The sequence below is a fragment of the Pollachius pollachius genome (assembly GCF_949987615.1).
Source record: "Pollachius pollachius genome assembly, chromosome: 3".
Taxonomy (NCBI): Eukaryota; Metazoa; Chordata; class Actinopteri; order Gadiformes; family Gadidae; genus Pollachius; species Pollachius pollachius.
This window is the reverse complement of record NC_136936.1, coordinates 46,940,526-46,967,382: the sequence shown is the minus strand read 5'-3', so window position 1 is coordinate 46,967,382 and position 26,857 is coordinate 46,940,526. Positions and strand designations below refer to the sequence as shown.

General features: G+C 44.2%; 1 protein-coding gene across 1 annotated transcript in view; it reads right to left on the bottom strand.

Annotated features, from left to right (window-relative positions):
• Window positions 1-26,857, bottom strand: part of neb (nebulin) — a gene marked incomplete at its 5' end in the record, with an annotated part of 61,993 nt that overhangs the window by 9,490 nt on the left and 25,646 nt on the right. The window contains 68 exons of the mRNA XM_079733093.1: window positions 1,498-1,602; window positions 2,085-2,189; window positions 2,392-2,496; window positions 2,602-2,715; window positions 3,319-3,429; window positions 4,493-4,603; window positions 5,298-5,402; window positions 6,261-6,365; window positions 7,022-7,126; window positions 7,486-7,599; window positions 8,682-8,771; window positions 9,345-9,449; window positions 9,938-10,039; window positions 10,296-10,406; window positions 10,533-10,643; window positions 10,931-11,035; window positions 11,252-11,356; window positions 11,443-11,547; window positions 11,651-11,755; window positions 11,894-12,001; window positions 12,161-12,262; window positions 13,343-13,447; window positions 14,436-14,540; window positions 14,652-14,756; window positions 14,885-14,989; window positions 15,094-15,198; window positions 15,361-15,465; window positions 15,647-15,751; window positions 15,868-15,972; window positions 16,105-16,209; window positions 16,331-16,429; window positions 16,537-16,641; window positions 16,772-16,876; window positions 17,017-17,124; window positions 17,219-17,326; window positions 17,444-17,551; window positions 17,661-17,765; window positions 17,863-17,967; window positions 18,185-18,382; window positions 18,550-18,663; window positions 18,845-18,952; window positions 19,051-19,155; window positions 19,250-19,354; window positions 19,481-19,585; window positions 19,854-20,051; window positions 20,172-20,282; window positions 20,373-20,480; window positions 20,607-20,711; window positions 20,847-20,951; window positions 21,058-21,162; window positions 21,291-21,602; window positions 21,695-21,802; window positions 21,898-21,999; window positions 22,126-22,224; window positions 22,420-22,524; window positions 22,619-22,930; window positions 23,027-23,134; window positions 23,326-23,430; window positions 23,612-23,815; window positions 23,899-24,210; window positions 24,370-24,477; window positions 24,622-24,726; window positions 24,930-25,133; window positions 25,226-25,537; window positions 25,624-25,731; window positions 25,840-25,944; window positions 26,102-26,305; window positions 26,539-26,850. Coding sequence (XP_079589219.1) covers window positions 1,498-1,602; window positions 2,085-2,189; window positions 2,392-2,496; window positions 2,602-2,715; window positions 3,319-3,429; window positions 4,493-4,603; window positions 5,298-5,402; window positions 6,261-6,365; window positions 7,022-7,126; window positions 7,486-7,599; window positions 8,682-8,771; window positions 9,345-9,449; window positions 9,938-10,039; window positions 10,296-10,406; window positions 10,533-10,643; window positions 10,931-11,035; window positions 11,252-11,356; window positions 11,443-11,547; window positions 11,651-11,755; window positions 11,894-12,001; window positions 12,161-12,262; window positions 13,343-13,447; window positions 14,436-14,540; window positions 14,652-14,756; window positions 14,885-14,989; window positions 15,094-15,198; window positions 15,361-15,465; window positions 15,647-15,751; window positions 15,868-15,972; window positions 16,105-16,209; window positions 16,331-16,429; window positions 16,537-16,641; window positions 16,772-16,876; window positions 17,017-17,124; window positions 17,219-17,326; window positions 17,444-17,551; window positions 17,661-17,765; window positions 17,863-17,967; window positions 18,185-18,382; window positions 18,550-18,663; window positions 18,845-18,952; window positions 19,051-19,155; window positions 19,250-19,354; window positions 19,481-19,585; window positions 19,854-20,051; window positions 20,172-20,282; window positions 20,373-20,480; window positions 20,607-20,711; window positions 20,847-20,951; window positions 21,058-21,162; window positions 21,291-21,602; window positions 21,695-21,802; window positions 21,898-21,999; window positions 22,126-22,224; window positions 22,420-22,524; window positions 22,619-22,930; window positions 23,027-23,134; window positions 23,326-23,430; window positions 23,612-23,815; window positions 23,899-24,210; window positions 24,370-24,477; window positions 24,622-24,726; window positions 24,930-25,133; window positions 25,226-25,537; window positions 25,624-25,731; window positions 25,840-25,944; window positions 26,102-26,305; window positions 26,539-26,850 — 8,709 coding nt within the window. The remainder of the gene's footprint in view (window positions 1-1,497; window positions 1,603-2,084; window positions 2,190-2,391; window positions 2,497-2,601; window positions 2,716-3,318; window positions 3,430-4,492; window positions 4,604-5,297; window positions 5,403-6,260; window positions 6,366-7,021; window positions 7,127-7,485; window positions 7,600-8,681; window positions 8,772-9,344; window positions 9,450-9,937; window positions 10,040-10,295; window positions 10,407-10,532; window positions 10,644-10,930; window positions 11,036-11,251; window positions 11,357-11,442; window positions 11,548-11,650; window positions 11,756-11,893; window positions 12,002-12,160; window positions 12,263-13,342; window positions 13,448-14,435; window positions 14,541-14,651; window positions 14,757-14,884; window positions 14,990-15,093; window positions 15,199-15,360; window positions 15,466-15,646; window positions 15,752-15,867; window positions 15,973-16,104; window positions 16,210-16,330; window positions 16,430-16,536; window positions 16,642-16,771; window positions 16,877-17,016; window positions 17,125-17,218; window positions 17,327-17,443; window positions 17,552-17,660; window positions 17,766-17,862; window positions 17,968-18,184; window positions 18,383-18,549; window positions 18,664-18,844; window positions 18,953-19,050; window positions 19,156-19,249; window positions 19,355-19,480; window positions 19,586-19,853; window positions 20,052-20,171; window positions 20,283-20,372; window positions 20,481-20,606; window positions 20,712-20,846; window positions 20,952-21,057; window positions 21,163-21,290; window positions 21,603-21,694; window positions 21,803-21,897; window positions 22,000-22,125; window positions 22,225-22,419; window positions 22,525-22,618; window positions 22,931-23,026; window positions 23,135-23,325; window positions 23,431-23,611; window positions 23,816-23,898; window positions 24,211-24,369; window positions 24,478-24,621; window positions 24,727-24,929; window positions 25,134-25,225; window positions 25,538-25,623; window positions 25,732-25,839; window positions 25,945-26,101; window positions 26,306-26,538; window positions 26,851-26,857) is intronic.

The following is a 26,857-nucleotide window of genomic DNA, read 5'->3' as shown; positions in this document are numbered from 1 at the left end:
CACAGGGATTTAGTGCCAGCCAGCTAGCCTGGATTCTAGCTAGGGAAGGCCCAGGCGGTAGGGAAGGGGAGGTGGAGGATGAAAGGTAACGTGAAGAGGGTAGAACGCCAGGGTTCAGGGTCACTCCGTAAGGTACCGTGCTAATGTTCCGCTGGTTCATCTTAGCCCGCTCCATTTCTGGGGTCTTAGGCACCGTGGTGCCTCCTGCCAGGTCATCTTTGTACTGAATCTTCACAAAGATCAAGAATGAAGGCATCAACCCACAGGTAATCCTCTGTATTCCCCTCCTACCCCCTCTCTGTATTCCCCCCACGAAATTTAAGGTTTTAACTCAGAAATTTGAGCACCACATCCACCTGTAGATGTGCTTAATTTCATTTTTTTAGGTTTAGCTTTAAAGCTGAAATATGATTTTTATTGAAATACGATTGTGATTGAGATACATTTTCATTGTTTTTCCAACATACTTATTTTGTTATTTTATATCGTTGAAGATGTCAGTTTAGGGTTACCAAAATGGGGGATACTTCATAAAGTCTGTAACTTGAGTGTTTAGACATGATTAAGTGGGATGTTTTAAGGGGAAACACAATTTTTTTTCAATTTGTGCAAAAACAAAATAACAAAAAACTGGGAGACATTTTAAATGATGTCGATTAAAAATGGCGGTCAATTGCTCAGGGATTTAGTGTCCAACCAGCTAGCCTGGATGCTAGCTAGGGAAGGCCCAGGCGGTAGGGAAGGGAGGTGGAGGATGAAAGGTAACGTGAAGAAGGGAGGATCACCAGGTTTCAGGGTCACTCCGTAAGGTACCGTGCTAATGTTCCGCTGGTTCATCTTAGCCCGCTCCATTTCTGGGGTCTTAGGCACCGTGGTGCCCCCACCCAGGTCATCTTTGTACTGAATCTTCACAAAGATCAAGAATGAGGGCATCAACCTCCACCTCTGCCCAAGACTTTTACGTTTTCTAATTCACCCGCAGCTTCACTTCATCACCCTATAGATTTGCTTAATTATTTAGCTTTAAAGCTAAAATACAACTGCGACCGAGATACGATGGTGATTGAAATACACTCCCGATTGGAATGTGATTGTGAGTGAAAAATCAAGTGACGATTAAGCTGTCTGTCCACCCGAATCATTCGATGTCCAGCAGAGTTGTGTTGCCATTGGAAGGAATGCATTGACAAAACACGTACAGATACAAACAATGATGGAGTTCAACGTAGAACACATGAACACAGCATACAAGCTATGCACTAATAAACCACTCAGTTATGGTGTTACAATCAAAGTAGACGCACCGATGTTAGACTCTCACATTAGAAAGGCTAAGCTAAGGGGAATTTTTACAGCACCAAAGACGAAGCTTAATGGAAAAGAGAGGGCTGCATATCAGCAAATGTTAACTTAGGATATGAGATTAAAAGAAACTCGAGGTAATTGAGGTTAAGAGTGGTTAAAGAGAGAGGTACTGATTCCAGGGTAGGTAGGTACCGAGCTGAAATTCTTTGTATTCTCTTTAACACGAAGCATTTCAGGGGTGTCCTTTACGGTCAACACTTTTCCCTTTATGATTTTATGGTCTGCCTGGTACTGAAGCTAAAAGAGGAAGATAAAAAGGCAGAGACGCAATTAACATATCCAACAGAATCAGGCAGCATGGGGCTGTTGTATCAAGGGAAACTATGACAGCACACAAAACGATTTGGTCTTGTAAAACTTTCCCTTGTCCGGTAAAATGACTTTCATGCACCATTCTTAAAAATGTTCTTCATAATAATAATATACATCATGAAATATTTAAATAAAATATAACTGCTAGATTTGATTAGTTAGGAGACTGGACCTTAAACCCCCCACTTAAGGTCCAGTCATTGCATTTTAATTGATGCAATGAATAAAGTATCAAGGATAATACTTTTAATTTGGAGGCAGACGTGTTGACTGGGTGCTGTCATGGGCCATAAACATGTGGATCTTACCAGCACCCATTGTTGAGTCAGCCTGGGTCTTACTGGCATTGTTAATGCCTGAGTCACGAAGACTTGGTGAAGGTTTCTCATTCTTGGTGTGCTACTTACGGTGCTGAAGTTCTTCTGGTTCTCGCGCACTCTCTGCATTTCCGGGGTGTCAAACACAGGCACGTAATGGGACATGGTCTTCCCAGCCTCTGCCTTGTACTTGTTCTGTTGGACAAGAAAACAAAGGGGATAAAACACAACAGAGATGTAGAGATTTCACTCGAGCAAGAAAATTTCCCTTTGTTTGCTTCAAATGAGTATTACTATGAAACAAGTTATACAGACGACCACATTCAACAACACAGCACCATCAACACCACCCCATTCCTGCCCAAATCAAAGTATCAGTTCCCCCGCCGGCAGCTACCTGGCTGATGATGTTCCTCATCTGCTGGGCGTGGATGATGTCTGGTGTGTCGATGACGGAGGTGAAGCTGGCTCTGTCGAGCTCCGCCGTGTGCTTGTACTTAGTCTGTCGAGCGGGCACATATGCCGTCAAGAGGAGCACACCAACTCAGACTTAGAGACAACGTTCGCTACCGTTGAGTGTAAAGAAGGGGAAGGCGGCTGTTCAGACCTGGCTGAGGATGTCCGTGGCGTTCCTGGCCCTCATGAAGTCAGGGGTGTCCGTAGCCAACGCCAACATGCCCTTGCCCTTGATCTCCAGCTCCAGGGACTTCTTGTACTCCCTCTGCAGACATGACAAGCCGCACATACACACACAAGTACACACACACACACACACAAACACATACGGTATTAGACAGGGTGGAGGAAGGCTAGCGGACGAAGGAGTTCAAGTCATTCGGGATGTGGAGGGCTGCAAAACCAAGACAAAAGTAAAGAGGGAAAGAGGATAAGACTTGGTTTAGGAGGACATTAACAGACAGGGCAGTGGGAGGCTCCATTCAGAACTGGAAGGGAAACACAGCATTAGTTATCCATTTCAGTGTGTTACAAGTTATGGTTTAGAGTAGATTATTAGACGATGAAGATGCCAGAGTCAAACCATGAAAAATACCAAAAAATACACATACAATCTTTCAGATAAGCGATATGATGTAGCCAGAGAGAAATGACACCCAATCAGTAACCCTGTTAGTCAGACGTCCCAGAGGAGATTCATTAAAGGGAGGGTGAGGTAGGTGGGTTTAAGGGGACGGTGGGTTTAAGGGGACGGTGGGTTTATGGGGACGGTGGGTAGGGCTTCAGAGGACAGAAGAGTTCAGAGCGGGATGGATGGAAGCCACCTCTGAGAGTGGTTACAAAAGCCACGTCAAGTCACCGGTCCTACCTCACTCAGGATATGAGTGGCATTCTTTGCCCGCAAATGCTCAGGAGTTTCCTCCGGTGCTGAAAGCCCTTTACCCTTCACCCCCTCCTCTAGATCCTTCCTGTACTCTCGCTAGAGGGAGAGGAAGAAGAACACAAGAGACTGCAAAGACCAGCAAACAGCCACACATACGTACATACAGACACAGAGGCCAGGCGGAACACAAAGACTGGCCACACAGTCACCAAGCCTCAGCCTTAGTGCCAGGCCCATAACTATATTTAGCATATAGTAAATAGGCCACGACTTCAATGTACATTTCCTTATTGCAATACAGCAGGGGAATGTATATTTAAGTCCAAATTGTTAATGTAAGTATCACACCTCAATCGATTTTTTTTGATGTGGCTAGAGGCATTGGTGAGCTGGGCAGGTAGCCTGATAAAATTCGACAAGTTTAACATAATTTATCAGATATAGTGACGGAAAAACATAAATGACAACAAAGAATTTAAATGATGATGGTTCATCAAGAAATTCATGCTATGCTAGTGTAGCAGAGATTCTTATTAAATGCCAACTTACAAGAGACAGGAAAATATATTAAATATTAATATATTCTAATATTCATATATATAATATTAATATATTTAACATAAATATATTTTTAAAATAAACAGTTAACATGCAAAGCAGTTGCAAATCCAATGCCGAAAGGGCCATCAAACTTGATGATGATGGTGGTGATGATGGGATTTGGGTCTGATTTGGATGAGCTCGTCAAATAAACACATACAGGCAGACGTACAGTAAGAATAAGCAATGCACTTTAAACACTCAGACGCAAGATGACGCACAGTTAGTAGCTCTTTTAAATCCACTGCATAGTGAACCATGCAAACTAACAAAAAAACGAGCGTGGAAGGGAGTGGGGGATGTGTAATAGAGGGAGGTCATGGCATAAAGCGATAGGAGAAGCGGGGGGTTTAAGGTAATAAAACGAAAGAGAAGGCGCTATTGTTGATGGTAATGGAAGGGAGGTGGGATTTGTAGGTCATGGGATAAGCAATGGGATAGGGGAGGTCTTAGTCATGATGGCGGAGGGTTTAAGGTAATATAACCAAAATGGAGGCGCTTAGGTTGATGGTAATGGAAGGGAGGTGGGATTTGGGTAAATCAACCTTATTTAAGTTACCTCGCTGGCTATTTTGGTAGCGTGTCTGACATGTATCATGGCGGGTGTGACCTCCAAGCCAGAGAGGTTCTTGCCCCGCATTCCCTCCTCATAGTCCTTCTTATAGTCTTTCTATTTGCCGGGGAGACAAGATGAGTCAAGGGCACAGACATGGCTTAGAAAGACTAAATGCAAGCAGTGCCGATCACAATGCAGTCCAACCTTACACCCTCTCTCCGCCTCACAGCGACTCCTGATTTTGTACCCATTTCATGTTTGTTTTTGGGGGTTTTACCTTCGTGCATGTGTGTACGGATTGTGATACGTTGTGTTTATTCAACGTTTGAAATCCAATACAAAGTATGACATACAGTACCTTTGTTTTATCTGGAAGCGTCAAGGAAAGATGATATTCTCTTACAGGGCTGTCTTAGATATTATTTAGATAGGGAATGGTGCTAAAATGCTACGACTTTGAAAGAGGCACTTTCGTGTTAGTTAATCCCATTCTCTGGTGTTTTCAAGGAACTGACCGCCTATTGTAATCAAACATTCAAATAACCCCAACAAATATTTCACAATATGATAAAGTGTAAAGAAATGTACGTAATATTGTATCGGCATTTCAAAACATTGAACTTATTGGACAAACATAAGTGGACGATTATACCATTGCAACCCCAAAAATCGAACCAGAAAAAGCTTAATAAATAGAGGTTACCAGCGCCAGCGTCTGGGATTCGCTGAGCTTGAGAGGGAAGAACCCTGTAAAGAACAGGTGAAGGCAGCTGGAGACAGCATTGAGGCAGGCGGGGATTCACCGTACCTGGCTCTGCATATGCTGCGCCTCTTTGGTGCTCACATATGTGGGAGTCTCAAAGTCCAGCATGGCCTTGCCCTTCTCCTTCTCATACTTCGCCTTGTACTTCACCTGCAAAGGGGTACAGACGCCGGTCAGACGCCATGCATGGTGATGGGCATACACACTCTACAGATCCACATACATAGATGTGGAGTCTTACACTACCCTCAAGGAAATCCTAAAGAATACATTTACTACGGCAAATGTGGAGCTGAAACATTTTTTATATCATTTCTATCAAATAAGGTAAAAGTAAGTACATTGTACCATAATATGGTGAAACAATATAATATATATTTTCCTTTTTTTTCTTCTATGTAGCCTTTTGGTACTCTGTGATGTTAAGCTAAGCTATGCTACCCTGTAGATACATCCCGGAACCAAGAGCAATTCTTTGGTAACAAAGTCTAGATATGTGGATGAGCAGTTTGAGCTAACTGCTGTGTGCAGGGCAGGGATGTGCTGTGAAGCATTAAGTGCCACAGAATCTGGACCTAGGGGTTAGGACCAAATGGCTCTACAGCCCTACTTGCCAACAAGGCTCGAAACACATTGCATTTCCAAAATGTGATTCGACACAAAATATTGTGTAGGTATATGTATTTCTAGGATTTTGTTTTGGAGTGGGTGACAAAGCAAGGGTCATTTCCAGGTCAAATTAACAACATGTACGTATTTACCGTGACACCACAATCTACAATCAAAGTACATAATGGAATGCACGAAGAAGGAATACGACAAAGCCTCATTTTTCCCAGCCTAAAACGGGCATGTCTTATTCGCAAGCAGTGAATATGTCCCTTCTTCTTTCGCTTTTCGAACAAGCACACGTCATTTTTTGGTAAATGGCTCTACAAAAGGAAAAGGTTCCCGGCTCCTGGAAGATCGGGGGCCCCGCCACACCCGACATAAAGAGGGGCCACTTACGTTGCTCTGGAGCTCAGAGGCCTCTTTGTGGTGAAGCTGCTCTGGTGTGTCAGCGATCACAAGGTAGTGACCCTTACTGTCCTTAAATTTCTTCTTGTACCGGTACTAAGTGGACGAGGGGGGGTTGGGGGTCGATTCCCATTCAAGGGGAAAAAAAGAGTCAAAGGGAGGAAAAAATGGGATAACAGGGGGAGAAGAATACTGCCATCCATATCATAACTTTGAAAAAAGATCTTAACATTTTTCAGAATGGATGGATTAAAATGGAAAGGAAAAGTCTGCCCAGAAAAGTCAAATGTAAGATTATGAAAGACGGATAATTAATCAGATATTCTAATGATTAATTTGATGGGACTTTTTTTTAATGGGAAAGGTGATTTTTTTTTAGGATGACAGGAAGAGGTTAAAACTAATTTATGGATTGGGAAAAAGATACGGAGGACTAGAAGGTTATAGTAAATGGTAGCATGAGAAGGGTCATGGGTGAGAAGGATCACTACCAGATAAGGTCCCTTATTCGCTGATGTGCGGATAAGAGCAAGTGGACGATGAAGCATGGAGCGATTGACGGCGATGAGGTGGTTACAGCTTGTTACGATGAAGAGGATTTTGGAATGGATATTAAGGTCACAGGTCACATGGTACTATTGGGACCATGGAGACCAGAAGGACTCCCATGACCTCTGGGTTGCAAGAGGGTGGGAAGGGTAGTTGGGTAATCGGTTAGGTGGAGGTGGTTAGACGTGTTAATGACGCCTTACGTCACTGGACAGCTTGCTGGTGCTCAGGTTGTGCTGCATGGACAGGGACTCGGCCATGTCTGTCACAGGCTTGTGGATCTTCTTCAGGTCCCCCTTGTACTTCACCTGTAGGGGTGGAGCAATGGATGGTTGGGTATGGAGGTGCTGATACCTCGTCCCACACTCTGACTGCTCTGACTCACTACGACTTCAATCAGAAAATGTTAATTATCATCATAATTAAAGTACCAATGATGATAATGTTAATATCGATAAGTATCATCACCGTAGCAATATTACAATAATCATAATCATAACGGTAATCGTAATAATCATAACAATAACACCAATAATACTAATGACAACAATAATAATAATTATATAACAACAACAATATAATGATAACAATAAACATAATAATAATTATAATAATTATAAGACCCTTGAAATGAAGGCATCGGGCCTTAAACACCCCCTTGCCGTACCTCACTAGCCAGGTTGGTGGCATCCTTCAAGGTCTGGTATATCTTACTGTCCTTCAGGTCATACTTTGGCTTCTTTCCCTTCATCTCCTTATCAAACTTCTCGTGGTACTTCACCTGGAGGAGGGGGCGGGGCATACACAGGTCAAGGTGAGCTGTAGTCTATGTATATTTATAGATCGAACACAATGACAGCAATGCCATTTCGAAGGGAATGCATTCAGGCGGGTGGCCTACTGTAGAACAAGGGAATGGCGAATAGCTTAGAAAGAATCCCTGTTCTCCTTCCATTGTTATACAGGATGAACCACCACTGAGGGAACGTTGGGAAAAGGACAAATCCCCCATGCATCTTGTGTTTCGTGCTAGCAGTAGCAGGAGCAGGAAAACAGATCAGCAAGGAATTGCACCGTAGAATTGGAATTAACCATTCGAATTCTACACTCTGTTCATATACACACATACTTGGACTCTCTCACACACGCAAACATACACACAATACAGACACACACAGACATACATAAATACATACACACACACAAATACACACACTTCAATCTCCTTAGTACTGCAGTGTATATATGGTAGGGGTAGGAGGTTCATATGTACTCTGCAATACTTGGGGTCTGCAAATTGTCCTTCTCGAAATAAAAGGTGAGTGGACTGAGGCAGACCTCTTATATTAACAACAGAGAAGAGAAGGCAGGTGTCGCAGGGCACTTCCAGCAGTAACTATGTCTCAAGTTAATATATGAAAACGTTGGGGCGACTGCGTCATTTCCCCCTGTTTGTGTGAAAGGGTCACTATGCCCCCTAGTGGTGAGAACTGTAGTCGACTGCTGGAAACACAACAAAGGGTGGAGGAGAGGGATGCAACACCTTATTCAAATCACAACAATCGGTGTAGACAACAGAAAACAACATTCAAGTGATATCAATGAAAAACAGATACAAATACTGACTGATTGACTATGTTTGGGCCCATATATAAATATATACGTTTGCATGTACAAATAAAAGTATAAAGAAATACAGATAGACCGACCTCTAGCTAACCCATAAGCCTATTGTATTTTTCCTCAAATTAGCCAATCAGTCAGTCAACAACAACAACAAAAAACATATCGGCGAATAGACATTGAGTGCAGCCTCCTGCCATCCCCAGCGAGGGGGAGGCTTGAGAGGCCCTCCTTCCTTACATTACTAGTCAGAGCACTCATTTTCTTAGTGTGGCGCATCTGGAGAGTGTCATAGGAGGCGGCTCCATGCAGTGCGGACTTGGCATCAACCTACAAAGCGCAGTGAAGATGGAGGAATGAGAACAACACGCATAGAAATAGCACATATATACACAGACAAGGACAGGATGGGGTGAGAGAGACAGGTAGGGTGAGGGTGAGGAGAAGGAGAGGGAGAGACAACAGAGAGCAGGTAGAGAAGATCGAAGAGTGGTTAACAGTGGGGGGGGGGGGGGGGTGTGAGACCATGGGTTAACAACATGTATTAAGAAGACAATGAGATGATCATACATGGATGGTAATGGAAATGTTGAAGCCCTATCTAGCGAAGCGGCTAGCATGATTATACTAGTATTGTTTACTACTGCGACGTGCATAGAACTGGGGAAGGGATTCAAAACGGACAACCACTGCTAGAGGGGTCACCCTAAGAGGCTGGAGCCAGGGCAATTTTTTGCCATATGCATGACGTCTCTGCTGAGCTCGGGGGTGCAGAGAGATCTCACATGAAAGTACACATCTTCAGCAGTGTAGCGATACGACCACGGAGACACTAGGGAGAAACAGTAGATCAAGGAAGGGGGTTTGGAAGAGGTACGGGAGGTTTGGGTGGGGGGGGTTTACCAGGCTGGTCAGCTTGGAGACCTCGGTGGCCAGAGCAATGTCTGGGCGGTAGGTCAGAGAACCCCCACGGCTGGCCTCCTCACGAGCCTTCTCACGGTAGCCCACCTGTATTAGATAAGACCATGCATCAATGAAGGAAGCCGCGTACCGACGTTGGTGGAACTGAGTAGGTTAAAATTTAAGACCGATTATTTGAGTGTCCTTTGTTAGAAATGGCTTTGCCATCCTTCAGCTATTTGTAAGTGAAATGTGTTGTGAGAACATCTGTTTCGAGTTGCCCCTTTATGAGCCAATTATGATTAGACAGCTCCCAGCTAATTTCTGACCAATCAGGACATCTGTCTACTGACATCTAATCTTGCCTGAAAAACACACGTGCATGAAATGCAAAATGACTCAATGGTGGACTAAACTAAGGGGTGGGAGCAGAGAAGGTGGAGATTACATTTTTTTCTATTTTCTGTACAACTCTCAAATCTTTGCGACAGCAGCTTTAAATTGTCCCTACGAACGCATATGAAAGAGTTTAACGTGTGTGTGTGTGTGTGTGTGCGTGCATGCGTGTGTGTGTGTGTGCGTGCGTGCGTGCTCACATCACTGATGAGCTTGGCCGCCTGGGTGGCCTTCCTGATGTCGGGGCGGTCAGCCGTGGTGGTGTAGCGAAGGTTGTCCTTGGCGTCACGCTTGTAGGCATACTTCAGGAAAAGGACGAACAGACTGCAGCGTGAGGCAATGGCACGTCGGGATGCGTGAGAGAACACTGGCGTGATACCTGTATCTATGTTGTTTGTGTCGGCGTCTATTATTGTGCATTTTGTGTTTTCTCAAGGACTCCCCGTGAGTAACGAAATGGTTACCCTCAATATATAATTAAAACCATAGTGTTTCACACATTGGTTTGAGCTTGGTTTGAGCGGTGCCAACTTTTCAAGGACGCAGATGGGGACTTACACTGCTCTGGCTCTTGGCCACATCCATGGCGTGCTGAACATCAGGTGGAACGATCATCCGGTTGTACTTGGACTGGCCCTTCTCCTTCTCAAACTTTGACTTGTATAATTTCTGCGAGAAATCCAGAGAAAGCGAAAGTGGGGAAGGGTTTCAACAAACAATCTGCCCAAGGCGGGTGAGGTACCCAAGGGCGTAAAACTGTTGTTGTTTCATTTTAGTTGAGTTTAGTTTGCGCACCCCGCTGATAAGCTTGTTAATCTCCTTGCTGTGGACAGTGTCTCTGGTCTCGGGCAGGGTGGTGAATGAGCCGGACTGCATCTCCTTCTTACTGGCCTCCTTATATTTGCTCTGAGGTGGGGAAAGAGCATCTGTTCAGAGTTGCATGATGGCACAGCGGATAGACAGGTCCAATAAATGTACCATATATGCACGCTACCAAGTCGCTTTTGGAAAGGGAAAGAGGAGTGTGTATGTGTGTGAGCGACAGAGGGAGAGAGAGAACGATTAAGAGAGACAGTGGGACAGAGAAATAGCACACAAACAAAGCAAAGAAAATATCCTATGTTGTTTTTAAGGGGTTTTAAGGGTTAATTCGATGTCTTAATGAGATATTAATTTGTTTGTCAGTTTCTTACCTCAGATGCAAGAGTGCGCACAGCCTTGGCATGTAGGATCTGTGGACTGTCTGCAACAGGATTATAGTGTCCCTTTTCCTTTTCATACTTCTCCTTATACTTTATCTGAAGAGGGGAGGGGGAACAAGAGAATACTGAGCCTCTAGAAACACAAACAACTAGTAAATAGGATATTTCTGACATTATAGATAGAGCTGTAGATATTATAGCTCTGCAGAGAAGCACAGGGATTCAACATTATCCCCCTGGTTTTCCAATGGAAGGATAGGTGTCCTGAAATATTCAAAGGCGTTACGGGAGAAACCTGGAAGCGTAACTTACATCACTGGCCATCTCACAGCCCTTCTTGGCCAAAAGAGTGATCTTGTCATCCACGATTGGTATCACACATCCCTTCATCATCTCTTTGTCGTACTTGTACTCAACCTAGGGGGAGGAAAGGTATATGGTGAATCTCAGACCTGCTTGTGTTATATTGTCTTGTTTTGGAGGTACCAAGAGAGCTGACTCACATCACTCTGCTGGAGGGTGTTCCTGGAGTGGCTGATGAAGTCAGGCCTGTCGACGGTCCAGATCCACTTGTTCTTAGTGGCCTCGTACTTCTTCTTGTAGTCCAGCTAAAGTTGGCAAAATTGACACTCAAAATGGTCACCGACTGAAGCAGGACGCTATTTCAGCAATGATTAGATCCTTCGTCATACAAATGGGGAGGAGGCTCACGTTGGTGGTGTTCTTGTATGCCTCCTTGGCGGCGCGGATCTCGAAAGCATCTGGGTCCATGTTGATCTGCGACTTGGCCTTCTCATACACCTCTCTGTACTTCAGCTAAACACACACACACACACACACACAAGGAATAGTTATTACATTATTACATGGACATACACAACCGGAAACCTCCAGGGTTGAACAAACACCACAAAGAATGGAGATCTGGTTTAGGCAGATGAAGGTAGGACGTACGTTGCTGGTGAGCTCCTTGACCTTCTTCATGTGGTTCTGGTGTGGAGTGTCGTACGGCAGGCTGTATCCCTTGGCCTTGTTCTTGTTGTACTCCATCTTGTAGACGATCTGGTGGGGGTGGATAACAGGAGATACAGTCGTCTCAGATGGATCGGGATTAACGTGAATCAACATCGTGAACCAACGACTAGACTTGGAGAAGTAAACTGTGATGGAAAGAAACAAAACAGACCTAAAACTTTATTGAAAAGCAAAAGCGAGACTCACATCACCGATTTTCTTGCTGCGCTGGTGGGACTCGTACTCAGGAGTCTCCAGGATGGAGGTGAACTTGGACTTGACACGCTCATACTGCTCCCTGTACTTCAACTGTGGGAGGACGCCAATCAATCAAGCAGAAGTTAGAAACACACACTGCTTGGTCAAACTTTTTTTATTAAGGCCAATTATAGTATTCTTGTGAAGACATTCAATTATATTAAATTAATATTCTATTTCAATTTGTCTTATGTGGATGTTGTAAAGTTCTTACATCGTAACACTACTTGTGATAAATTGATAAAAATGTTTGTGGAAAGGAGACATAATGAGTGGATAGTTTGGTACATGAGTGTCATGCGAATGAGGATGTTTGTAAATGGGTGAATGGATGCATGCTTGAGAAGACTACATGCACAATCACAATACATGCAATGGATGACATTTGGTTTGTTAGGTTGAGTGTTTGAATGACTTACACTGTGTTACCAATGTTTGGTTAAAAAACAGCAGTAGTGTCCACTTAGATGTTGGTCACCATGGGGGTATTGTCTGTCTATATGTTACTCCACACTGCAGAAGATATTCTGTAGTTCAACCTGGGAGCCTGATGAAAGTCGGGTGAGGATAGTTCATTACGTAGTGCAAGTCATTTTACTAGACTCAGTTTGTTGCACTACACTGCTAATAAGTCAGAAGGCAATATAGATATTTGAAATAGAAATAGCGTCAGATTTTATCGTTTCAACCATTCCCATTAACCGACCTCCAACGCAATATCAAAATTATTGATCAGCATAAATATTTCCAGATCATTTGAAGCTATGAGATACTTCTAATGTTAGAGATTACAATTTCAACTAGCGGATTGGTGACCAAGTACAAAGAGAGGGTAGGATGGGGGTTTTAAGGTCAAGATTAGAGCGTGGTCCTGAAGTGGGATGTTACTGATGATTTAGATGATTTAGGCATGAATGGAGGGGAAGAGATGCTAGAATGGGAGTAAATGGATGGAGTATGGCAACACACCCTAGAGTAAGGCTACACACCCTAGGGCCCTGTCCAGAGAAAATAACATGGAACTGTCTTTTCTCATTCCTTGACAGCCCAAGTTCAATAGGCTGTGATATATGAGGTTTGTGGACAGGGCCCTGAGATGAGGCCCGGCTACACTGCTCTGAAGTGGTTTACCTTACTGCCCAGAACGGACTGGTAAAGGGCTGTGAGGATGTCTGGGCGGTGCAGCTCATTGCAGCCGCTCTTAAGCAGTTCCTTGGCTCGGGATTTATATTTTGCCTGTCCATATGTTCACACAAACACACACACACACACACACACAACCCAACGTACGTACACATACACATAGCATGCCATAATTGAGGAAACATGCAAACAGCAGGTCGGACACCAGGGTGACTAGAGATTCATCGCCGAAGTCCAAGCTGTTGTTTTATTTTCCCCACTGAATCTGTGCCCTCAGTGAGAAACGCCATAATCAGTCCAGCAGATTTGAAGTAGGTATACAGGGCACGACAACGACCGCGTCAGGACTGGAGGCACAGATTCAAGCGCACTCAAGACATTTCTCCAGTTCTTGCGACTTGAGTGGCATTTGTTCGGGACTCCTGCAACAGGAATTAGAAGGTGAGGGATAGGCGAGAGTCAGATAGAGAGTCAGATGGAGAAAGTGAGGTCATAGCCATGCGACGTCAACCTTCCGCAGGTTGCTGTTGACCTCATGCAGCGGGTCGGCAAGGCCCCGGGGAGCAGGAGGAGACGGGCCCGAGGCACCAGAGCCCTGCCAGGTGGGTTACCTGGCTCATCTTGTTGTTCTCCCTGGCCAGCTGGTATCTAGGATCGTCTGTGGTAATGGTGAACTTATCCTTGTTCTTCTCATAAGACGATCTATATGACCTCTGCTCAGAACGGTCAAAAGGAGGAAGTTATAAAAACGAACCAAACAAATCCAGAAAAGGAGCGGTTCTGTGCGGTGAGAACTCAGCTTTGAGGCTATTTTCGGGAGGAAGAGTTTAGGTTATTCAGTGGACAGAAATACATGGCCGTACAGAAACGCTAGGCCAACGAGGAAGCTAGTAAATTACGATTCCTTCATTGATTTTACCTTCAATTTGAGAATCCAACTGAATGCATAGAGATACAACAAAAACAAACTTTGTCATGAACTATTTTTGTTTTTTCAATTGGAAAAATAAATCCAATTGAGGAATTTGAATAAATAAATGCTTGTTTGGGATCTTTGGATTGGTCGAACAAATGGGCTTACATCATTGATGAGGGAGGAGGCGTTCTTGGCGGCGTGGAAGAACGGCGTGTCGCAGGTGTACTTGAAGTTGTATCTGTTCTTCTCGAAGGAGGCTTTGTACAGTCTCTGTTATTATCGAAAAGAAAGGACAACCCAAATTAGTATAACGTAACAATTCACGATAGCGGCGAACCACTGGCCAATTAGGATGTCCTTATTATTCCTTAGATCACTCACCCCGCTGTATAGCGTCTTGTTGATATCTGCCTGCACCATCTCAGGCGTGTCCCACACAAAGCAGCCAATACCCTTCATCCATTCAAGGTCCTCCTTGTACTTGACCTGTAAGCAAGATGGCAAAGTATCCTGTGAATCTGAATCTTTAACCTTGCGTGGACAACACTGTGTTTCCATGTGAGTTTTATGTAATTGGGGTGTGATGCTAGTAGCAACATGCTGGCTGTACTCACGGAGCTGACGTTTTCGCCCACAATCCTGTTGAAGAAGAACTCTGGGCGGTCAGGGATGGATTTCCATGTTCCCAGGGAGTTGATGTACTTCTCCCTGTATTTCACCTACGAGATTGACCGGTACAGTGAGAGCGATCAAGGAAACAGCAGCGAATTTCAGTAACATCTTTGAAGAAAAAGTGCATGTAGGGTCTCGCTGAAATACTCACCTCACTGATGTCATCGGTGACCCTCCGGTGGCAGAGGATGTCCAGTGCATCCTTGACTGTGTGGTAGTGGCCCTTGCTCCGCTCAAAGGTCTCCTTGTATCTCAGCTGTTGAAACCATGACAACGAGTTCACATGTGTGCCACACGCCATACAATAATACACAGAAGAATGTCAACCACTGTGGAAGGAGAACCTGAAGCAAAACATAATGAAAAATACTATCAATATAATTGATGAGGATGACAAATAACCAGTAGGCATACTCACGTCACTGGACTGCAGGTAGGCTTTCTTGGCACGTATCAGGATGGGTGTATCAGCGATGGCTGTGTACCTGTGCTTCATCTTCTCATATTGCTCTTTGTATTTGTTCTAGCAGGAGAGGAAGAAAAAATGAGTCTCTTGCATGAAATACAATGCATTTCAAGCTTACTTGGATCCACAAGACACCTCTACTTCTGCAATACAACTATACTATAGAAAGTGATCTGACTGAGATAGCCAAGGTCGAAAAAAATTGCATAATAAAATGACTTAGAAAATGAATACTTACATAGCTGTTGGTCACCTTCATAGTCCTAGCAAGGCCCATTGCTGGGGTTTCAACCTCCTGGCTGAAGTGGGCTCTCTCCTTGGAGGCCAGATCTGTGTACAGGAACTGAATATGGAAAGGAAACAACATGATTAAATGCCATGTGTAGCCCATGTGCAACATAACATTTCACCATGTAAGGGATAGTAAGGGGATAGAGGTGAAAGTGTATGGAGACTTGCCTTGTTGGACAGCTGCTGGGCCCACTTGGATCTCTGGATGTCCACAGAGTCCAGAGTGTTGCTGACCCTGGCCATGTCCGCCTTGCTTTGGGCTTTGTAGAGCATCTGGAGATGGAGAGAGAATCAGCAAACATGCAGATACTAAGCTAGGTTTCGTTTTTCAGCCTGGTTACATGGATGTTGCCCTTACAGATACACATGTATAGTTGGCAGACTCGTATTGCTTGTTGGACTCACCATACTCATGTGGCTCTTGAGTTCAGTCACACGTTGGTACTCAGGTGTGTCCAGGACCACGGAGAACTTGCTGTGGTTCTTCTTGGCCTCCACTGGATAGTTGTTCTGCAAAGACAACCAGGGTACAATGACGAAGAAGAACAAACCAAATGAACAGGAAACAAAAATATAAACAGAGGTTCCTAAAAACCCGAGGGGAAGGAAAGCTTAAAAAAATGATCCCTACCTTGAACTTGGTGATGTTGCGGACGTTGACCATCTCTGGCGTGTCATACATGAAGCACCCCAGGCCTCTGAGCCACAACAGATCCTCTTTATAGCGCAGCTGAAGACCAGGGGAAAGCAGGTTGTTAAAAATCAGCAGCATTTGATGACAACGAATCAAACTCTCTGCCCGATTATCTCAGATGTTCGACGGTACAGTTTACGTACGTCGCTAGTGATCTGGTTGACGTGTTGGCAATGCATCATCTGGGGCGTCATGGGCATGTTGATCAACTGGCCCTTGGTGTTGTTGTACTTCTCTCTGTAGCACAGCTAGGATTGGATAAAAAAAAACAAGTTATGCATTCTTGTTTGATTGAAAGGTTAAACAAAATTATGATTAAATGTTTCACATATCATGATTTGACATTCAATAGAAGTGTGAATACTGGTTCTGAATTACCTCACTGAGGTGCTCCTGGTTCATCTTCACTTGTCTGATGTCAGGGGTGTCGAGGGTAGAGTGGATCTTGTCCTTCTCCTTCTCGTATTGCTCGCGATATAGACGCTGACCAAGGGAAGAGGAGGGTGAGGATTGGATGGATGTGACATTATCCAACACAATTTACGACTAAAGACGATGACTTGATAAATGCCGTACGTGTTATATGTTTACACAGTATTGTAGTTGTGTTGTTTTGATCATACCGGGTTGATGACCTGGTTGACCTTCCTGGTGTTGACAAAGGTGACACCCTCTGGGTGAAGGGTGTAGCCCGTTGCCTTCATCATCTCGTAGGCTGCCTTGTACTTGACCTACAGAAAAAGCAAAGATTCAGTCACTATGCCCCTAAGAAAATACATTTAAATATAAGACTTAAAGAATGAAGAGAAAGCTTGAGAGACATACACTGCTGGCGACCAAGCTGTTGTTCTTGACTTGCTTGACGACGGGAGTGTCATTGGTCATCAGGTATCCAGTTGCCATGGAGTTTTTGTTGGCTTCCTTGTACAAATTCTGTACCGAGACAAAGAAACATACTTATATAGAAAAGCACTGCCAAGAATATAATACCAAGCTTTAGAAATCAGTTATTTTCTAGAGAAGTCTTAATTCAAAGGACTACTATCTTACGTCACTCTGGTTGTAGTTGGCCAGGCGGGCCCTTTCCGTGTCCATGGTGACAGCAGGCGCGGTGTTGGTGCCCTTAACGTTGGCATTGTAGTCAAGGCGGTAGTGCAACTGGAAATTAAAGTAGACAAAGGACAAAAAGGAGATGACAAACAGTTAGACAGTGATTTTGTGTGTAATTATGGGCGACTTAACATGTGATCATAATTGTCAGACTCACATCGCTCAAGTTGACAGCGTTCTGCTTGGCGGTCTCATAGGTTGGAGTGTCCAGGACAACGGTATAGTCTTTGTATGCCTCCACGGCCTTGGCTTTGTACTTGTTCTGAAAGAAAACCACAAGCACACTGCTATTAGTGACCCACCCTGACTGTACTGCACTGCCCTTATCGATGGCTGGATGTAGAGAGCAGGGGTCCAACCTCGCTCTGCTGATCACCGGCAGTCTTGACACGGAGGATCTCCGGAGTGTCCCAGGCATAGCAGCCGATGCCCCTGAGGTAATTAAGGTCATCCTTGTAGAAGATCTGAGAAGGGCATATACAATGATTAAAAGAAAGGTCAGGATTGTGGTTGCAGATTAATGAAACATTCACTAACGATTTTCAAATGGAATATATTGATTTGAATAGGCAGATTTTAAATGACATCCTTATTTGAGCACTCGCTTCCTGTTGTGACCATTTGGGTGTAATCAGAAAAATATTGAAGTGGTACACTAGGCCCTTGTTGATGGTTACTCACGTCGCTGAGCTGATCGTTGACCTTGCGGGCCTGCACAAACACCTGCATGTCGGGCAGGCAGACCCACTGGTGCAGGCGCTTGCGGTAGTTGACCTCGCTGACGTTTTTCTGGACGTCGCGACCAGACACGATGTCCAGCATGTCTGCTGGGATGTGATTCTTGGCCTTGGTCTTCTCATAGTCCTCTTTGTACAGGCGCTATAAGAGGAGTTTGTTCCGGGGGGGCGGAATAATAAATAAGTCATTTTGAATAAGATCAGAAGAAGTATGTGAAATACAATAGTGTTGTGGCAGGGTCAGGTCAATGGGTAAACTCTGCCCATGACCTCCATGAAACACAACAACTATAGAAAACAACCACGTACGTCGAGGTTGAGTTTCCCGGCCTTGATGCAGCGAGCAGTGGCGGGATCGTCCTGCAGACACTTGGGCAGGCTGTAGAGGGATTTGAACTTCTCATAGTCCTCCTTGTACTTCACCTGAACAGTTGGAGAGAACATAGATGTATTTAAAATTAGGTTTATAGTACTTGGCCCTATTTTACGGTTAAAGGTTGAATGGAAAAGAGGACATTTAATGATAACCCTTGATATGACAAACCTTTGAATGAAATTTGAAGCACTATAACATCAGAGGAAGGAAGTGAATGGTTTGACTTACGCCACTCAGGATGACCTTCTGTTGCTTGGCGTGCATCAGGGCATGGGAGTCATGGGGAATTTTGTAGCCCTTGGCCTTGATCTTGTCCCAGGCAGCTGTGTAGTTTTTCTGTTGAAACAATAAAGATTGCCCGTGTTACAAAAGGTGCTCATGAGACATTGGGGAAGGGTTCTAGATAAGGCTTGTGCATGTACGCTGAAGCTTACGTTACTGAAGAAGTGCTTGAAGTCATGACATCTGGCGTAGTCATGAGTGTCCAGGATGGTGGTGTACAGGTGCTTCTCCTTATGGTAAGCCTCTCTGTAGTTAAGCTGTGGGAAGAAAATATGTATAATAATCAACTCACAGCTAGCCGGATCGTATTATTCGCTTAAGTATTGTATAACTGAAGCCTTAGCCTCTCACCTCACTGGCCCAGGTGCTACCCAGGATAGCAGTGACATAGATTGGGGTGTCCGTCACAATGGAGTAGTTGTTGAACTCCTTCTTGCCTGCTTCTTTGTATTTCAGCTGTAAAAATACAAATAAGACAAGGGGAAACATCAAATGTATGACAACATGCGTTCAACAATGTCTTTCAAGGTGGTGTACCATGCAATCATTGATGACGATTAATCGTTTATTGATCATACTTACTTCACTCTGCAGCTCGTAGGACTTCTTGGCACGGACAATCTCAGGTGTATCCCACACATAGCAACCCATGCCCCTCATCCAGGTCAAATCCTCCTTGTAGTACACCTGTTTTAAAATAGCAACACCAAGATCATTAACTTCATCAAGATCAAGACCATATAGAACCAGAAAGTGTCTGCTGATGACCTACCATGTTTTATGGAGATTTCTTATTTAAATTCCCTCATTTATCCCTCCTATGGCATTTCAAGATTCATTAAAATACCAATATACTGGTGTGTTACGGGCATAAAGTAAACCTTGACATAGTCACATATCCATGGTCATCCAAAGATATTACAGCTACTAGTAGTGCTGGTCAGAGTGCACGCACATCACTGAGGATCTCATTGCCCTTGCGAGCACGGACGGTGTCCAACTGGTCGGGGGGGCAGGTCCACTGGTGCAAGTGGGTGCGGTAGATGACATCGCTCAGCATGTCCTGGCACCTCTTGGCCACCTGGTTGGCAATGATGTCCGATGGGATGTGGTTGTTGGTCTTGGATTCGTGGTATTCCTTCTGGTAGACCCTCTGAATAGAAAAAGACACAGACACATGTTACATTGGATGCTATTTTTCTGCATTGTTTTTAATGAATTGTAGATTTTGCGTATGGTGATATTGATTGTGATCTGTTGATAGGATCCTCACCAGAGCCTTCGCCTTCTCCTGTTCACCGCAGCGCACAACCTCAGGGAAGTCCACCAGGGTGTTGGCCATGTAGTGGCCCTTGGCCTTCTCATGGGATTCATGGTACTTTGCCTGTTTGGATCAAGGTATTACGTTAAAGGAAAACAATGTAATATAATGTAAAGTTCTAAATGCCATTGAACCCAGTGGGATGCGACTTACATCGCTGATGATCTCCCTGCCCTTCTTGCCAGACAGCAGAGGTATGTAGTCCTGGTTCAGCATATAGCCAGTGGCCTTGCTTTCATCCCATCCTTGTTTGTAAGATTTCTGAAACAGTAAAGTAAATATTAGAACCAAAAAAATCTGTGTTTCAAGATAGATTATGTTTGGAAACAAATTAATTTGCAAAGAACGAGCAAAGGGGGTGGACAAATGAATGAGCACTATAGCTACCTCACTGATGTTCTTGGCACACTCCCTGCTGTGGGCCAACTGAGGCGTGTCCTCTGAACCAATGTAGTGTCCCTTCTCATTATTGAAGGTCTCTTTGTACTTGAGCTGTGATGGGAGTTAGGAAATAATAAGACAATTGTAAGACAATGAACAAAATAATGATAAGATAAACAGCAGTGTTCTAGGCATGTTTGTAAAGAATCACTGCTAGGGATTGGGTGGCAAAATGCGATTACTTACATCACTGAGGTTGGCAGCAGCAACCCTAGCCAGGATAAGCTCGGGGCGATCGACTACGTGGGTGTACTTGCTGAAGTTTTCTATGGCACCCTTCTTGTAGAGCCTCTGCATCATGAGCCAGATGAGCAAACAGTAAGACACATTGAGTTGACACAAAATAAATTAAACAGGTCATAAGCCCTGAGGAATTAATGCCATGTGGTAAGCGCACCTCGTTTAGAATCTCCTGGGCCTTCCTGACTTTGACGTGATGAACAGATTCTGCCGGAACCCATCCACAGCCACGAATCCATTCAAGGTCTGCCTTGTAGACAAACTAAAAAGAAAAAAAGAAAAAAAGGATGAACAGGACGTAAGAGGTTTTCTAAATTCCCTGAGCAACATCACGGTACAACTCTGGGTTTTAAGCTTTTGCTGTGCTCAACAATATGATGAAACACTCACATCACTCTGGAGGTCATAGGCCTTCCTGGCATTGACTACATCAGTAGAGTCCGGCATGCAGGTCCACTGGTGCAGACGGGTCCTGTAGTTGAAGTCATTGACTTGGATCTGGCATTTCTTGGCCAGCTCAATTGTCAGCATGTCCACTGGCAGGTGGAACTTGGTCTTAGACTTGTTGAAATCCTTCTTGTACAGGGCCTCACTGGCGATCTTGGCTGAGTTCATAGCCAGCATGATCAGAGGGTCGTCAAACACACTGAGTGCTCCGATGTGGTGGCCCACCTGCTTGCGGTAGCCCTCCAAGTACTTGTGCTGTTTGAGAAGTTCAACCAACCAATATCATTGATATGGCTGCACAAGTTTATACAAATCACATGAGTGATTTAAATGAGTGATGTACTTACACTACTTTGCACTTTGGTGGTTTGAGTGCATTGCTTGATGGGCACTGCATCTCCTGGCATGAAGTAGCCAGTGGCTTTGACTTTATCCCAATCTTTAGTGTACAGTTTCTGTAAGACATAGTGATAGCAACTTATTTCACATTGCAAATGGGGAAACATTTTAAATGGACTCCTGACAATTGATACATTTAAAAAGTCCATACCGGGTGCATGATCTTGGCCACCTCTCTGGATGTAGCGAGACCTGGAGTGTCCACCAGTGAGAACTTAGACTTGTCCGTGTGCCAAGCCTCACGGTACTTAGCCTGTGAAAAATTAAACGCAAATTTAGTTCAAAACTAATTTCATCATGCTGGACTGTAACAATACTGACGAGGTATGGGAGGAGAGCTGTACTTGATATGGAGAAAATCAGTGTGTCTGCCTCTTACGTCATTAAGCACTTCAGCAGCATTCTTGGCACAGACAAAGTCCATTCTGTCAACAGGGGCAGTGAACTTCTGCTGGTCCAACTTAACACGGTATCCTCTCTATGGGAAGCAATGGACGGAACCAAACGAGTCAAGATGTGTTAACAGATTGGCATAATTTCTTTGTTGGTAATAACAAGTTGACAAGCGAATGATGTAATGCTAATATTGTATTGTAAACATCAACATGTATTATATTAATTAATACTATATTAGAACTATATTATGCACAATGTTTTGAACGGCGGCACTTACGTCGGCCAGGATCTTCTGTGCGTGCTTCACCTTGACCACATCAACACACTCATGTGGCACCCATCCACATCCTCTGATCCATTCCATATCAGCCTTGTATACTGCCTGAGGAGAGATTACCAAAAAGCACCAGATATTAATAGCAATAAAAGGTATACTTTCTGTCAATATATATGTTCAGATATTGTGGTCAGCTTACATCACTCTGGAGATCGTAGGCCTTCCTGGCCTGGACTACATCGGTGGAGTCCGGCAGGCAGGTCCAGTTGTGCAGGCGTGTCCTGTAGTTGAAGTCATTGACTTGGATCTGGCATTTCTTGGCCAGCTCAATTGTCAGCATGTCCACTGGCAGGTGGAACTTGGTCTTGGACTGGTTGAAATCCTTCTTGTAAAGGGCATCACTGGCAATCCTGGCTGAGTTCAGAGCCAGCATGATCAGAGGGTCATCCCGGACACTCAGGGCACCGATATGGTGACCCACCTGCTTGCGGTATCCTGTCTTGTATTTGTACTATTGGATATTGTAGAAGACAGTAGAAATGTATTTATTGTCTCAGTCGTACAAAGATGTCGATATTTAATATAATGCATAACTGAGTGCTCTTACGTCACTTATGATATCTCTGGAGGCTCTGGCCTTCAGGACAGCGATGGCATCCTCCTTAATGTGGTAGGCCTTGGCCTTCTGGTCGTCCCATGTCTTGGTGTACAGTTTCTGCAAGATCAACCAAAGAAATTAGAATAAACCAGTGCAGCGAGATTCCGTAAAAATACCACTTCGTCTGTCATTTCGTGTAGACTTGTGGAAAACATGATTTGTAAGGATTTTTAATTTATCCTAGAGTGAAAAAATGTACATGAGATTGTAACCATCTCAATATAAAGTTTGTAATGTGCAAAACGTACATTGCTGATGTTGATTGCATTGGCCTTGGCAAGCTGAACGGAGGGGATGTCCGGTTTCAGGTGGAAAGTTAGCTTGTCTTTATTCCAGGCTTCTGTGTACTTCATCTGTCAAAGGCAAACACAGAACATGAATTCAATATTTGATTTAATAAAAGGGACATCAGTGTCGGCTAGTAGTAGTAATTATTTAATTTCATTTTAGTTAAAGTTGACCAGAAAACCAGAAAAAATAACCGAAAATGTAATTGAGGCAGGATAAAAACAGCCAAATATACAGGGAACTCACCTCGCTAATGTTTTCAGCATTCTGCTTGGACAGGACAATCGCAGGGAGGTCAACTACACTGGTGAACTTGACAGTGCTTGGGGCCTGGCGGTAGAGGTTTTCGTTCAAGATTTTCTGGGCATTCCTGGCCTTGACCACATCCACTGAGTCCTGTGGTGACCAACCACACCCCCTGATCCACTCCATATCAGCCCTGTACACAGCCTGCAAGAGAAGGACCATTTTGTTGTATCAAAACATCACGGTTCAAAACTGGAGTTTAGGCAATTATGGCGTGTAGCACTCACATCACTATGAAGGTCGTACACCTTCCTTGCATGAACCACGTCAGTGTTGTCAGGCATGCAGGTCCAGTTGTGCAGACGGGTCCTGTAGGTGTCTTCCTTCGTGTGGCTTTGGGCTGTCTTGGCCAGCTCAAAGGCAACCATGTCCACTGGCAGTTTGTACTTGGTCTTGGTCTTGTGGTAGTCCTGCTTGTACATGTTGGCGCTGAAGATCTTGGCTGCATTGGCAGCCATCATAAGCAATGGATCGTCCTGAACACTGAGCGCTCCGATGTGGTGTCCGCACTGTTTGCGGAAGCCGGCCTTGTACTTATACTACACAATTCAGACAAAAGACAGGTGTGTGATATGCAGCTATTTGTGGCAAATAAAATGCAATTATAATTGTAATTCAAGATAAATCATTGCGACGCATACAAATTGAGAGAAGGTAAAATGTAAGTTTGAACATCTTGAATACATGTGAAGACTTACATCACTGATAATGTTTCGAGAGGCCTTGGCTGCCAGAACAGAGATTGCATCCTTTGGCAGATAGTAGCCCTTCTTAAGAGTTTCCTCGTAGGCTTCACGGTAATATTTCTGAGGACAGAAAAAAAACAAATGTATGCCATCCTCCCTAAAATAATGCTTCATAATAATCATTGTAATCCGTTGGGAGTTACCATCTATATTGACTAATGGAAATATAAATAATATTTCTAACAATCAACTTATTTTTTTTACCCGACTGTTGTTGAGCTTGTTCTGCTGGCCCAGGATGATCTCTGGGGTGTCAGGCATGATGTGGAGCTTTGTCTTATCGCTTTCCCAGGCAGCAACATATGATTGCTGTAAATGTCAGGTACACCATGTTAAGTTAACATACTTATGGCTATCGAGAGAAGATAATGATTCCCCAGGCAATGGGACTGCGTACTGCGTACATACTACTTATAACATTAGCTTTGATTGCTTTACATGGTTCAAGAAACTTTGTATCCTACACTGTCAATCCTTGGGCTTAGAAAAAACACATTCATTTGCACAATCACCTTGTTCATGGTCTCAGCATTGGCCTTAGCAAGGGCGTATGGCATGTCATCTGTCTTGGCGGTGAACTTAAATTTGCTCGGGTGCTCGCGGTATTTCCTTTCGCTCAAGATCTCTGCTGCCTTCTTAGCCTTCTCCACGTCTAGTGAACCGATGGGAACCCAACCTTGTCCCTTGATCCATTCCATATCTGCTTTGTAAACAGCCTGGTATGCAACCAAAATAACAAAGCCAATGAATTGAAGACAAAATAAATTGGTTGGGTTTTCTGTGCACAACAATATGTTGAAGGACTCACGTCACTCTGGAGATCGTAGGCCTTCCTGGCCTGGACTACATCGGTGGAGTCCGGCAGGCAGGTCCAGTTGTGCAGGCGTGTCCTGTAGTTGAAGTCATTGACTTGGACCTGGCATTTCTTGGCCAGCTCAATTGTCAGCATGTCCACTGGCAGGTGGAACTTGGTCTTGGACTGGTTGAAATCCTTCTTGTAAAGGGCATCACTGGCAATCCTGGCTGAGTTCAGAGCCAGCATGATCAGAGGGTCATCCCGGACACTCAGGGCACCGATATGGTGACCCACCTGCTTGCGGTATCCTGTCTTGTATTTGACCTGTGAGAACATAAAAGTATTGTGGTGATTTTAAAGGGAGTACATATTGATAATCTTATAAGTGAAACAAGCCTCATGCCACTTACGTCACTGATGATCTCCCTTCCCTTCTTAGCAGCCACAATAGCGATGGCATCGCCCTTCAGGTGATAGCCCTTTCTGAACATCTTGACTACGTCCTCCTTGTATAATTTCTGTATTGGAAGTAAAATAAGTGGAATTCAGAAACATATCCAGCTTTCATGGAAAGTTGGATATATGGAGGTATTAAAGTTGCTGTATTTCATAAAGATCAAACCTACATTGCTGATGTTGTATGCATTGGATCTAGAGAGCAGGATCTCAGGCAGATCTGGGGTTAGATGGGTCTTGGTCTTATCTATTTCCCAGGCAGCCACATAGGTCTTCTGTGAATGAAAAATAGGAAGGAAACACATTGGCAAGAGAAAATAAATGTTTCCTTCTTTACCATCATCACTATTGCTGAACAACATATTTACCGATGGAAGTTGTACACAATTTTGGGACTTTTTCCCAAACTAGTGTACCTTACCATGTCCTTACCTTGTTCATAACCTCAGCATTTGCTTTTGCCAAGAGCATGGGCATGGCTTTCATGTCCGATGTGTATTTTAGTTTGTCTGTTTTCTGCTTGTACAGATGGTCGCTGAGGATCTTTCCAGCATGCTTAGCCTTCACAACATCAAGCGAGCCAATGGGGACCCATCCAACACCTTTCATGAACTCCATGTCAGCCTTGTATACAGCCTGGTGGGACCAAAGAAGAAAACAATTTCAGCCAGGATGGCCATACATGACATACAAGATTTCTAATTATCATTATCTTTTTAAGTCGATACCTGGCGTTCATGTATCGATTAAATATTGCTATGAAAAATATTTTGATACTATGCTGTATCAATGTTTTTACCCACCATCTAAATGTGCACAGTATCTTGAGAACATGGAACAAAACGTTAACAATATATGAAGCCACTCACATCACTCTGGAGATCGTAGGCCTTCCTGGCCTGGACTACATCAGTGGAGTCGGGCAGGCAGGTCCAGTTGTGCAGGCGGGTGATGTAGTTGGCATGGTTGACCTGGATCTGGTTCTTTTTGGCCAGTTCAAAGGCCATCATGTCTACTGGCAGATTGAACTTAGTCTTGGACTTGTTGAAGTCCTTCCTGTACAGAGCATCACTGGCAATCCTGGCTGAGTTCAGAGCCAGCACGAGCAGAGGGTCGTCCTCGACGCAGCGAGCACCAATATGGTGACCCACCTGGTTACGGTATCCTGCCTTGTACTTGTACTGGTGA